Below are 13,057 nucleotides of genomic sequence, written 5' to 3'. Positions count from 1 at the left end.
TATGGTGTAAAGAGCCACCATTGCAGCCAACGGGTATAACATCCTTTTTCCCTTCTGCAACTGCACTTCGTGCAAATCTGGGACAATTCCTTATGTCTCTATTTGCAACATGGCTTTCCAGGATATGATTCTTAAATCAAAGAACTATTCGTTAAAGTACACTGTGGTGTTCGGTAGTTGGACACTTGGTTGTCACTCCAGGTTAATATATTTTCAATTTCTTACTTAAGGATAATATATACCATTACTAGACTGGTCCGATGGACAAGTGACTTGCTCCTTGTGCCTCTGTGCATGACGCTTTTTGAGTTTTGCATTTGCCCTGCTCTAGCCCTCCCTATGACTTGACTGACAGCAAGTTGTGATTGGGGGGTGTGTCCAATCACACTGAATGTGTTTGAAATCAGGATGACAAGCCTGCACCTGCTGTGGTGAAGAAGATCAGAAGTTAAAACTTTTCAAAAATGGCATTTTGATGAAGACTACAGCAGATTGACTGTGTAAGTCCATTGTTACTGGTTGAATCTAAGCAGATCCTGAGGCTTTAAAGTTGGCCAGTTCTCTTCCCTTCCGCAGTAACAGTACGTGGCTCTGCTAAATATATCTTGCTGTTTGCAGTTTGTTACTGATCTTGTCTCACATTAGCAAATGGGGTAGAACAAGTCCAAACTCACTGCACTGAAGGCAGAGTCTGCAAGTTGCCAGTCATCTGGCACCACATTGCTCCCATCAAGAACAGGTCCTTATAATAATTATGAATGAGACATAAGTCTTGTGCGCATGAAACTGGTCATAAATCTGTACTCATGTCCCACAGAGATTTAGAGACGTGAAGCTCTGCCAAACATTTTGATAGATTATTTAACCCTTATATGAGTTCGGAAAAAATAGTCTAACACATTCTCAATGGAAGAAATGGAACTTCCTGAAATTCCTAGGAATTAAGTTAATCCGAACAAAGACAAGACAGTTAGTCTTCAGAGCTGGAAATGATAGTTTGATTTATTTTCAACAAAGCGTCTTTTATTACAAAGCTGCAAGCAAAGCACAGAAACACACAGGGCTAAAAATGGATGTGCACTTGTTTCTGAGCATGGGGTTTATGACTTTCAATCAGCCTGCGTCCAGTCCTGTTGAGGCAGGCCAAACACAAGCATTGTGCTACCTCCTCATTCTCCTGATAGTAATTTGCAGCGAAGCTTGACCATAATGCTGGCTGACTCCGTGGTCAACAGGGGTCCTAGCAGTATGTGGGGCCAGCATGTGCTCCAGCCAGCTTCTAGCTCTTAAAGGCAGTCGGTCCCTCATAAAGGAGAGATGCACTGACAGAAAGGAAGCTGCTGGTGGTAATGCAATTGTCTGCAATTGGAAAGAAAATGGAGCAGCAGGGCAGAGACAGGACACCCACTTTCACAGACATGGCCTTAGTCCTGGAGCTACACAGGACCCATGTTTTTGCAGGAGACCAGGAAGCCATCAAGCATTGCCCTTCTGAAAGGAGTGGGAGCAGGTGGCAAAGGAGGTCAGTGCAAGGAGTATGGTCCCAAGAAGCTGGGAAGAGTGCCACTGGAAGGCAAGGCCATGTGCAGTCTCCTCCAATGAAAATCAGCAGCCTTCCATCAACCATGTTTCTGCCACTGACGTAATACTGTGTAGGAACATTAGACCAGGCAAAGACACCTACAAGGCAGGTGCTAAGGGAATACACTAGGGTGAATAAATCATTTGTTTGTACAAGTGAATGTGTTTTGATAAATATGTTATGGTAAATGTTGTGTTTTATGCTCCAGAGATATGCAGAGATGAGACACTCCAGGTTTTGTGTGTGCAGGAGTTTTATACAATGCTTTAAAGTGTCTGCTCTCATGCTTAGAGCAGCATGACTCAATTTAGTTTCTTTTTCTAAGTCAACACACCCAGGCTTAACCAATCACATACATTAAGCAACAGGCACATAATCAAATACTGAACAAGTGAACAATTAGACACTACAGTAAAGTTATTGTTGGTGGCTTTTATTGCCGGATCATAGCCATGGGGATAATTGAGTCTCTCAGAAACTCTAGGTTCAAGACTCACTCCAGGGTTTTTTGGCTATAGAAGGGGTGTTCATGACATGGTTCAGTAGGTTGATAATCAACCTGCTAATCGTGCCAACACTTCCCCACTATCCCCCAAAGGGGAGAAAAATGTGTGTAAAGATGTGAAGCAAACAGAGTCATTACAATCTAAATTGATCCAAAAAAGAATAGTGTGGATTATTTAATCTTTAAAGGATACTTTAAAAATTAAAATGTCTCTGTGAGTAATTTTAACTTTTAACACAGAAGAGAACCTTGTGATAGTCAGTCGGCCGCCTATTTCACAAATTGCCCCATCTTGTTTCAGAGTTATTTAACAGAAAGGAGACCGAGTGAGTTGTAAAGCAGACTGCCCATTTGGTAGCATCCGTATTGGCTTAATAATGGTAGTTAAAATTAGCCTCTCCATTTTAAGAAAATATAGGACTGGGGTCTTGAACCATTTAAGAGAAGCATATTGACGTTCTGGGATGAATACAAACTCCTGAAGAATGCAAATAAAGAAGTGGGCAAGATTAAATTCTATTCCATCCACAGACCAGACCCAATTTGGTCTATCATTGATCCTATTTAATCCATTTAATCTCCTAGGGACATATTCTCCAACATTTCTCCTTGCCTCATTGAAAGTTAAATGAAGCAAAGCTCCAGAATAGTATATTCAATTTTCCATTGCACACTGTTGCTGAGAAAAGAGACATTTTTGTCGATGCGTATTGTCCTGATGAGTGCAAGATGAGAAGCTTTGACAAAAAAAATGTCTCTTTTTCAGCAATACTCAAGTTCTGCACTTCCAAAAGATGCTACATGTGCTGGATCAGAAATCTTCCCACACACAATTCCTTGGCCCTGTTGGCAACTCAAGAACCCAAAGCATTTGATTATATCTCTGTGGAGGAAGAGGCGATGGTGTGTGACTCAGTGGAGTGTTATCATTTAACTGTGAGGCACTGAAGAGTGACAGCACACGTAGCATCACAAAGGTCGCTTAATGACTTTGAGAAAGCTTATGCAGCCAAGTGGAGTGTTGTAATAACACGAATGTAAGACGTATTAGCAACTGGGAGATTGAACAGAAAGCTATAGCATCGGTAGAACAGTTAAGTGAAAAGGAAAGAGGAATGAGAACTTCTTCTTGTGAAACTGATTAAATTTTCTAATGTGCTGGCTACCTGTGTTACCATGTGTAACTCGTGAAACTTACATTAAGAAAATGACTCAAGCACTGGTGCATCTTGAGGACACCTGAAGTTATTTCAACTCTGCAAAGGATGCGAGTATGGCCATATTTGTCAGGACTACTACTTGGCGGTTGTTGGGGCTGGTTGGGGTGGGGGGAGGAGGTGGCTAGGAGCTCCAGGAACAACACTTTGGGAGGCTGAGAAGGGAGGGGAAGAAACAGAACAGAGAAGTCAGTAGCACCACATTGTGGGGGGGGGAGGGGTTGGTGGTGGGTGGAGTGAGGTGGAGAGAAAATAATGAGAAGCCAGGAGCAGTATTTGGTGTGGGCAAAGCAGACATGCAACTGGAACAGTTTGACCATGACAGACGCGATTTATGAACACAGGAAGTGGAGACCATTCAGCCCCTCCAGCCTGTTACCCCATCCAATGAGATCATGGCTGATCTGTGACCTAACTCCATATACCCACCTTTTCCCCATATCCTTTAATACCTTTGGTTAACAGAAATCTATCGATTTTAGAGTTAAAATTAATATAATGATCTAGCATTAACTACTGTTTGACAAAGAGATTCCACCCGTCTTTGCAGAAGTGTTTCCTGACTTCTGAATTTTTTAGACTATGCCCTTAGCCTTGAACTCCCCAGGATCTCAGGCAAATTTAGCCTCACTCATGATTTCGCAAGAGGGCTTCTCACTGCTTTTCAGCTATTTGCCTGGGGAGTCAGATTGGGACCCGGTTGATAAATCTATGGGCAGGATTTTGCCCTTGGTGGGGGTGCTTGGTGGGGGCGGTTGGGAAGCTGAACGCCGCCCGCGATCGGCTCCTCTCTGCGATTTCATGTGGGTGGGCCAGTTAAGGCAGCCCTGCGTGGATCGTGAGCGGCAGCGTTGAGCTCCAACGGTGCGGGTGATGGTGGGGGGTGGTGGGGGGGGGGGGGGGTGGATTGGGGGAGGGAGAGCTGGGCCTGGCACACAGTTGGCGCATGTGCGAGTAAGAGCGCTTCAAACACCCTGATGCACGCAGCTGCCTCAGGGAGACTGAAGCGCCTTTTAAAAAATTAATAAAGACAGTAAAAATTGAATAAAACATGTCCCCTCCTGTGGCTCTGTCATGAGATGACATCGGGATGCACGCCTGATGTCATCCCGTGTCATTTTACACTCGGACATGTTGGGCACACGCCCGCACACTGAGTGTAATATTCTGCCCCTACGTCTGCTGATTGGCAATTTGGTTACAGGGAGAGCAGCTCGGCAAGAACCTGAAACTGCCCACTGGCTTTTTTTAATAGAAATAAAATTCTTGCATTTATGTAGCACCTTTCACAACCACTGGACATCCTAAAGCACTCTGATCAATTCTGTGCACCTCTTCTACTTTAAAAATAACTCCTTAAAACACTGTTCCTCTGCCGTGCTTTTCATTTCCAACCTACTCTTTATCTTTAAACTTTCTTCTCCTGCTTAACACCCGCTGTTTTGCATTTGTCAGACCGAATTATAAGAGATAAAAGGAGGTAAATAATTTCCATTATTTTTAAATGTATTTAAATTGTTTTATCTCTACCTTTTAGCCTATTTCAATCCCTTCCCCCCATCCCACCCCCACTAGAGCTATCTGTACCTTGCTCGTCCTGCTTTCTACCCTTAATTAGCACATTCCTTAGATAATATCACCACCTTCAACACCTCTTTGTCCTTTTGTCTGTAACATCTTTTGGCTATCTCCACCTATCACTGGCCCTCTATCCAGCTCTACCTGTCCCCTACCCCCCACCCCCCTTAAACCAGCTTATATTTCACCTCTTTTCTATTTTTTCTTAGTTCTGTTGAAGAGTCATGCGGACTCGAAACGTTAACTGTGTTCCTCTCCGCAGATGCTGCCAGACCTGCTGAGTTTTTCCAGGTATTTTCATTTTTGTTTTGAATTACAGGAGGTGCTAGATTCCCTGCCTGCTCCCCCTACTTAGAAAGCCGGTGGGGGAGGTCGCTGAGGGGAACATCGGCTACCTTGCAGCCATTTAATGGTTAACTGGCCACCATCGGACTTGACACAGGATTTCTATCTCTCAGGGACAGGAAGTTCCACTTCAGAGAGCTGCCGGCCAATCAGAGACTGGCAACTCTCCGGCACTCCGAGACATATCAGTTCTTGGGTCAGTGTTTAGGGTCTTGCCAGATTCCAAGCTGGTAGGACGGGTCAATTGTGGGCAGTGTTCCAGGATTTGAGAGGTCATGGGCAGAGGGCAATCTGGGGAGGGTTGGTTACATCTCGGGGGAGGGGGGCGTTGCTGCTGATGTGCCAAGGGGGCTCTTTAATGAAGGAAACCCCCCCCCCGCCCCCTTCCTCTCCAAACACCATCTTGCGCAGGGAAGCCTGCCAGGCTGAGTGCTTAGTTTGGACCCCCTCCCACCACCGGTTAAATTGCGGCATTAATTGTCCACTGAAGGGTATCAATTGGCCCAGTGGAAGTGGGGGTGGGCACAGCCGATGTCACCCCACTGCTGGTATAATTGCAGAGGGGGCAGGGGTGAGCAGGTAAATGAGCCCCCTGTCTTCAAACCCGTCTTCAATGTAAAGCATTTTGATGTATGCCCTTACCTAAGGAGTACCCTAGGATTAAAAGAACAGTGTAATTGCACAGTTCATGAAGTATCTAATATTTTACTTGACCAATTGTTATATTAAATTATTTCAAGATATTGCAATTGAAAATAAAGATTAAAACCGAACACTGAAACTAATAATTGAAATCATTACATTATCTGGGTGGGGAGCATTTATATTGCGATACACAATCGCTGGGCGGTCCTTATCTGTCAATTATTATTCATATGCTTGTATGAACTTAACTGCCACCATTATATTTAAAATAAATTTGGAGGCGGTGATAGTTACTCCACTGTAGATAAATGCATTTGAATGTATTAAACTCAATTGATTTATGGGTGAAAAAATAGAAACCCATGATTTTTGCTCCGATACCAATGGTTAAGAGTTTGCCTCATGATTTATGAGTTGGTGGCGTGGGCATTACTGTGGCCGGGGTTGGGGGGGTGGGGGGGGTGGTGCGGTGGAGGTGGTGGGAGTTGGTACTGCCCCCTAACTATCCTAAAAAATAAATCTATTGCTTTCAGCACTTGTGTTCAGTTTCAGGCTTTCAAGTATTTAAAGTGAAGCTTAAGCACGCAGCTTAATTTGCATGCTCATGTCTCCCTCCACTTTCAGTGGTACTCATTTTCATATGTCATCGGCCTTTATAGAGAGCTATTTTTGAGTTTCCAATTTTTTCAGGGCTCGTTCAGTTTTTTTTTTAAGCCGTTCCTAGTTCCATAGGTTGACATGAATGATGCTGCCAGGAGTATTGCTGAGAAAAGAGACATGTTGAAGCTTTTCGTCTTGCACTCATCAGGACGCTTTGCAAGAATACCGATATAAGGGGAAAACAACAATTTATACTGTACGTAAAGAGAGTGCTGGTTGGTTAGCAAGTGGATTCTGATTGGTAGGGGCATTGCCATGGTGAATGCACCAGTGATGGTGACTGGTAGTTAACTGTCAACCATTGTTTAAAATTTTAAACCAGGCAGCTTGACCCTGACTGGTGAAGGCATTGCTTTATCAATTGCAAACACTTATTTGCTTTCAATCATAGAAACCAACTGACATCATTGGTGTTAAACCCTCAAGCAATATTAGATATTGCGAGGCAAGTAGCAGAACATCCTTTGAAAAAAACGGTTGGTACTGCCTCAATTAATTCCTTCAAAGACCACAAGTTGGTGATTTGTTTGGGAGCTACAATGAGGATACAGAGAGAAATTATTAAATTCTCTGTGGGACCCAGAAACAGAGATGGGAATGTTAGGCAGAGGCGGTAAGAGCAGCAGACATTGGAAATGTGGGGTTGGATAAATATTCAGCATTTTTGACTCATAACCTTTACTGACCACTTCTGTTGCAGGACTGTTCCTCAGGAAATTAAATGGTAAGGATAGAGGTGATGATGGGGATGTGTGGAAATGCTCAGTTTAAGGAGCCAGTTTCCTTTTCTGCTCTTTGCTTTCCTCTGTACCAACAACTATTTATGGTTAAGTAATGAAAAATCACATGACAAAATACTTTGGTACAATATTTACAAACATTTTACACATTGTCTATTTTATGATTAGCTTATGGTTTGCAACTCGAAGCGAAATTTGAACAGTACCATATTTGAATTAATGGACTGCAGCTGTTCAAGGAGGCCGTTCACCACCACCTTCTCAAGGGCATTTAGGGATGGGCAATAAATGTGGCCTAGCCTGTGATGCCCACATCAATGAATGAATAATAGCAATATTTAGTCATTTGATTTAAAATTAAATTAGAAACAGCTCACTCGCCCCTTCTTGAGTCTGCAAACCATTAGAAATGTACCTCATGCAATCGAATGTAAGGAAACTGCTTTTGATTGTTCTCTTTAAACTCCCTCTGCAAGGCATCCATTCAACTCGAACTGTGCCATTGGCTCCCTCTCTTTTCAGATGTTTTTCCATCTCTTCTGCATGTTTCCTGTTCTCTCTTGTTCGCCTAGCTGGGATGCCAATGCACCAGGAGGGAGTCTGGGTCAGAAAACAGGCCACAAATCACCCACTGTCATTGCTCTTTTAATTACCCGATGAACTCACAAAGGTGCTCAGTATTTTTGGCTGGGTCAAATCAGACGCTGTGTGTGAATGATACTTTAGGTCAAAAGCAAATTATGATTATTTTAATAATCCCATCATTTTGTTTGTAAATGTTACTTTACACTGAGCAACGCTCTGGAGAGGCGGCAAAATTGACAGTATCTTATGGAATGGGATTGGCTGATTGAAAGTGGACGAGGGGTTAAAGAATTCTATGGGCACAATTTTGCCCTCGTTGGGCGGGCTCGGCAGAGGGGGTGAGCGGGAGCGATCGGGAAGCCGATTGCCACCTACGATCGGTCCGCGACAGCACTTTCACACTGGTCGGCCAATTAAGGACGCGATCTGCAGCATTGCCTGTGTGGGGGAGAGGAGGGCGAGTGCATAAGTTAGCGCATGTGCGCGGGTGCGCGCAGGTAAAGTTCCCTGAGGCACGGAGCTGCCTCAGGGCGATGAAGATTTTCGAAAATAAAAAAGAAAGATTTTTAAAATGTTAATATCATGTCCCCTCATGTGATTCTGAGGAACGTGGTTAGAAATTAGTTTGAGAAATTTAAAAAAATTTTTTAGTGACTGATCGAAACCTCATCCCGCCCGTGGAGGAGGTTTCACAAAAAAATCCAAAGGCCGCTTGGCCTTTTCGCTTGCCCCGTCAACTGTAAGGTTGGACGGGCAGCAAATAAGTTGTGTTTAACAAGATCTTTAATGGCCTTAATAGGTCTGTTAATGGTCGGCGGGCGCGTGCCAACTCCCGCACGCTCCCACTGACTGAAATATCGCAATGATCTCCTGATATTATTGCTCATCATTTTACACTCATTCAGGTCGGGTGTGTGCCCACCCAATGAGTGCAATATTCCGCCCCATACTGAAAAAACAAATGGAGACATTTGCCACTTCCCGAATGGCTCTTAGTGAGTGGACGTAGTGAGTAGCTGAGTCATACGTGAAATTCCAGGTCTAATTCCCTGTCTGTGGTGGGTTAAATGATCTCACAGGCTGGTGGTAGGGACATGACATTTGACCAATGAGTTAAGAAAGCCAAAATCAGTAGCTCCTGACCCCTAAGTAGTAACCCTCAGTAGAGGCACATGTATGTGGGCATCAGGTGAGGACAGGATATGAATTAGCTGTCATACCCCACTGCATGGTTGAAAAATCCAAAGATATCTATCACTAAGGTTCACACTGAATAATGGCCAGTTGTGGTGAGGTGGTGAGGTGCAAATGGTGATGATGAAACTAGAGAATTGAAATTGCTATTGGTGATGTTATTATTCGAACAGTTAACAAACTTGTGTCAGACTTCCCCTTGATGTTTAACAGTTGTTAACACATTTGAGATACATGGGTTGACGTCACTCCTAAAGTAGCAGTAGAGTTTGATACGAGTGTACCAAGAAGCCATACAATGGCATTCCCAACAGTGATCTCGGTTTTTATACCTCAGCATGGAGTCAATCTCTACAAGCAAGAAGAGGACAAGAGGTGAAAAATTTGAATTGAAAAGGGGAAAGGAACATAGGAACAGGAGGAGGCCATTCAGCCCATCAAGCCTGTTCCACCATTCAATGAGATCATAGCCAATGTGCGAATAACTTTATTTACAATCATTTGCCCAATATCCCTAAATACCTTTGGTTAACAAAAATCTATTGACCTCAGATTCAAAATTAACAATTCAATGTGCATCAACTGCCGTGAACAATAACAATCACATTCGCGGGTGACGTTTCTCAGCCTCATGAAATGGAGAATTTTATGTCTACTTTATACACTGAAAACGTTGACTATTTGTTGAAGCAGAGTTCCATCGGCACTATTTGGTTTCCTACATGCCAAATGAGGTAACCGACCAAAAAGAAAAGACACTAAACTTCTGCTCCTTTTACAGCTCATGTGTTCCACAGTGCAGAAGGCACTTTTTGAAGAGGAAGATAGAGTGAAGAAGTTGATCAACAGGGTGGCCATGCTGGAGAGTCGCAACAAGCAACTGAAGGACAAGGTTAAGAGAGTGAAACGCACCCTGCGGCAGGTGAAGAAGAACAGCCGTCGCGTGGAGCAACTAAACAAAAAACTACTGGAGAAGACATCAAACCCACTTTACACCAAACCAGACTCCAATGTGGCAATTCTGAAAGTGTAACAAACAAGCAGTTGTACCAGGGCACAGAATTTGTTCATGTTACTTTTGCTTGTCTTGTAATTTACCCAATGAGCTATCACAGGAGGTGCTGGGCACTTCAGTTAGCTCAATCACTGTACACATGTCAGTGATGTTCATCGAAGGCCACTAGGCCCCCCAAGCCACTTCTGAATAGTTCTATAATCTCAACACTTTGTTTAAGGAGAGGAATGGAAAATTGGAAAATGTTATTGCGCACGTACAGTATTAATCATTATTTTACTTAGGTCAATATGTGCTAAGTCTCTCTTGCTTTAGCTGCAGTGTTTTCTTTTGAGAATTATCTATGACTATTCTTGTAATTAAGAAGTAATGACACCATAACTAACAGCATAATTGCTGGTATGTAAAGTACAGACAATATCCATTCGTTTAGTGCTTTTCAAAATGGAAACATGTAGTTGTTTTGTGTGGGCAACAATATGGCAATTATAATGCAGAAAGCCTGGTGTTTGTGCACCTATCCTCCAATCCACTATAAACCTCTATGACACATTTACATCGAATATGATTTTTGAAAGCAAACTTATAATTGTAAAGTTACCTTGTATATTACATTACTGAGTCTAGACAATTTCAAAACCATGGTCTGTATCTTTTTCTTAACTATTTGTAGGATGTTTTCTATATATTTCAATAAAAATATATACTTTGCTAATTACTTTGCTTCCATTGGTGGATTATATAAGCTTTTGCTTTCTCATTTCAAGCCAGCAACCCAGCATGTGCAAAGCCTGAAAGGAACAAGCACCGGAAATCTGACAGATTGCAGATAAGATTGGTGAAATATTCTCTTTACACCTTTGTGATTGTAGTTATTTCATTTGTATTTGTGAACTCCAACCTGCTTGATTATTGACAAAGTATTCCAAACATTGCGGGGATTATTTCATCTCTCCTTTGACAGTACAAGTATTGCCAGCTTAACATTGTGCCACTGTATCATGTTTTTGGTTGGAACAAGAGTATTGAAAGTGCAAAGTCTTATACAAATTGCCAGAGAACAAAATGATTAAACTGTTGAAACTATTTGCTTTGACAGCTGCTCAACTTTGATGTTTGGCTGTGTGGTCTAATTGCTTGCCTGGTGTTCTACAACCCATGCTCAAAATTCCTTTACAAACTTCAAAGGGTTCATGTTGTGATAACTTCCCAGTAACAGTTCTCTACAAGCGGAAGGCAAATTGAGGTTGAATTGAGGTTGAAAGATCTGCAGAGGTAATATACCTTTCCTCCACCTTTTCATTTCCAATTTTCCACCTTGTAAAGTGGTGCCTTTGTTGTATTTATTTTAATCAACGAACACTTCTTTCACCATTCAAAAACAAAATGAAGCCTCAGAGACTTGCAATAACATTGCTTCCTCCTTTCAGTGTTATTGATTTCTGTTATTTCTCAAGTCGCCACTATGAAAGCATAACGTATAATGAGAAAGTTGCCTATCGACTCATACAAATTACCTATCAGCTGATACAATGCTAATCTGACCTTAGAGCATTGCGCTGCCCTAATCTACTGTGGTTCTCATGGGGCACAATTTTTCGCTCGGTGTGCGGGTGCGCACCTGACACACTTGACCGTGAAATAGCGCGTGATGATGTCGGGCGAGCGTCCCAACGTCATTGTACACTTGCGCAATACTTCGGTCGCCGGCACGCTCGAGAGTCGGCAGCGCGACCGCCGACGATTAAGAGGCCAGTTAAGGCCATTAACGTTGCAATTACCGGGGATTTTCCGTTGCCCGTCCAACGTTACGGTAGGCGGGCGGGCGAATCGGTCGGGGGCGGCCTTTGCCTTTTTGAGGAAACATCGTCCAAGGGCGGGATGAGGTTTCTGAGATTAATTTTTAAAAAAAAGATAAAAATGTTCGGACAGAAGTTTCAGCATCCATGTGTTTGGGTGACGCATTCTGATGCGTGGACGTTTTTTTGCAGCATTTTAAAATCTTTACTTTGGATTCTTCAGCTCCCTGGAGGCAGCTCTCTGCCTTCATGGAGCTTTCTTTGAACCCTCCCCCATGGCCGTGCTGACTTCAGGGCTCCCCTCCTCCCGCTCCCACCCTGGCAGTGCTGAGCATTTCAGCGCACACTTCATGCTGGCTGGCAGTTACTCGGCCCACCAGTGTGAAATTACAGTTGGGGACCGATTGCGGGTGGCCCATTTCCCGGCCCCGCCAACTGTACCAATACACCCAACTCAAAATCCTGCCCGTGGTTTCTTTCTAGTCTTTGGTCAGTCTAGCTTTATTTAATCCATCCAATATTATTTCCATTATTTCATGCAATTGATTGGATGTTGTGATCACTTGAACCATTGGAAATACTGTTTTCTGATTCACTCTTATTGCATGATGGAACTTTATTAATGCCTGTTGTGCTTTTGAATTGTCCCACAAATGGTTAGAACATAAGAAACAGGAACAAGAGAAGACCATTTGGCCCCCTAAAGCCTGCTCCACCATTTAATCAGAACATGGCCAATTCACAACCTCATCTCCACTTTCCCCATCCCCCATTTTCTCAATACCCCTTGATTCTCTTCATGCCCTGAGTAAGGGAATTTCTCCCCATCTTAGTCCTAAAATGGCTGAATCTGTATCCTGAGACTGTGACCCTGTGTTCTAGACCAAGGGAAACTGTCTACCTGCACCTTATCTGTCAAACCCTCTCAGAATTTAATACATTTCAATGAGATCACTTCTCATTCTACTAAACTCCTGAGAATATAGGCCCATTCCACTTTAAAGGTGATGGAGTATAATGCTGTGACCAAAACCCTTTGTTGATCTTGTTTACACCTTTTTTGTAACAGGGAATATTGTCATTCTATATGAGTTCCAGCCATGAGAGGTCAGCAAGACAACATTAGACAGAGAGCAACTTTACAAGGTGCAGCCTTACATATGAGTCAGTATACACCATTTTAGTAAGAATG

At 43.1% G+C, this 13,057-nt stretch overlaps 1 protein-coding gene across 1 annotated transcript in view; it reads left to right on the top strand.

Annotated features, from left to right (window-relative positions):
• ccdc3a (coiled-coil domain containing 3a) overlaps positions 1 to 10,784 on the top strand; it is a 77,511-nt gene extending 66,727 nt beyond the window's left edge. The window contains exon 3 of the mRNA XM_041203023.1: positions 9,833 to 10,784. Within this exon, the coding sequence (XP_041058957.1) occupies positions 9,833 to 10,084 (252 nt within the window). The 3' untranslated portion in view covers positions 10,085 to 10,784. The remainder of the gene's footprint in view (positions 1 to 9,832) is intronic.
• Positions 10,785 to 13,057: the final 2,273 nt, after the last annotated feature.

The sequence above is a fragment of the Carcharodon carcharias genome, chromosome 13 (genome assembly GCF_017639515.1).
Source record: "Carcharodon carcharias isolate sCarCar2 chromosome 13, sCarCar2.pri, whole genome shotgun sequence".
NCBI classification, from domain to species: domain Eukaryota; kingdom Metazoa; phylum Chordata; class Chondrichthyes; order Lamniformes; family Lamnidae; genus Carcharodon; species Carcharodon carcharias.
The sequence above is the reverse complement of the archived record's forward strand: the minus strand, read 5'-3'. Positions and strand labels throughout refer to the sequence as shown.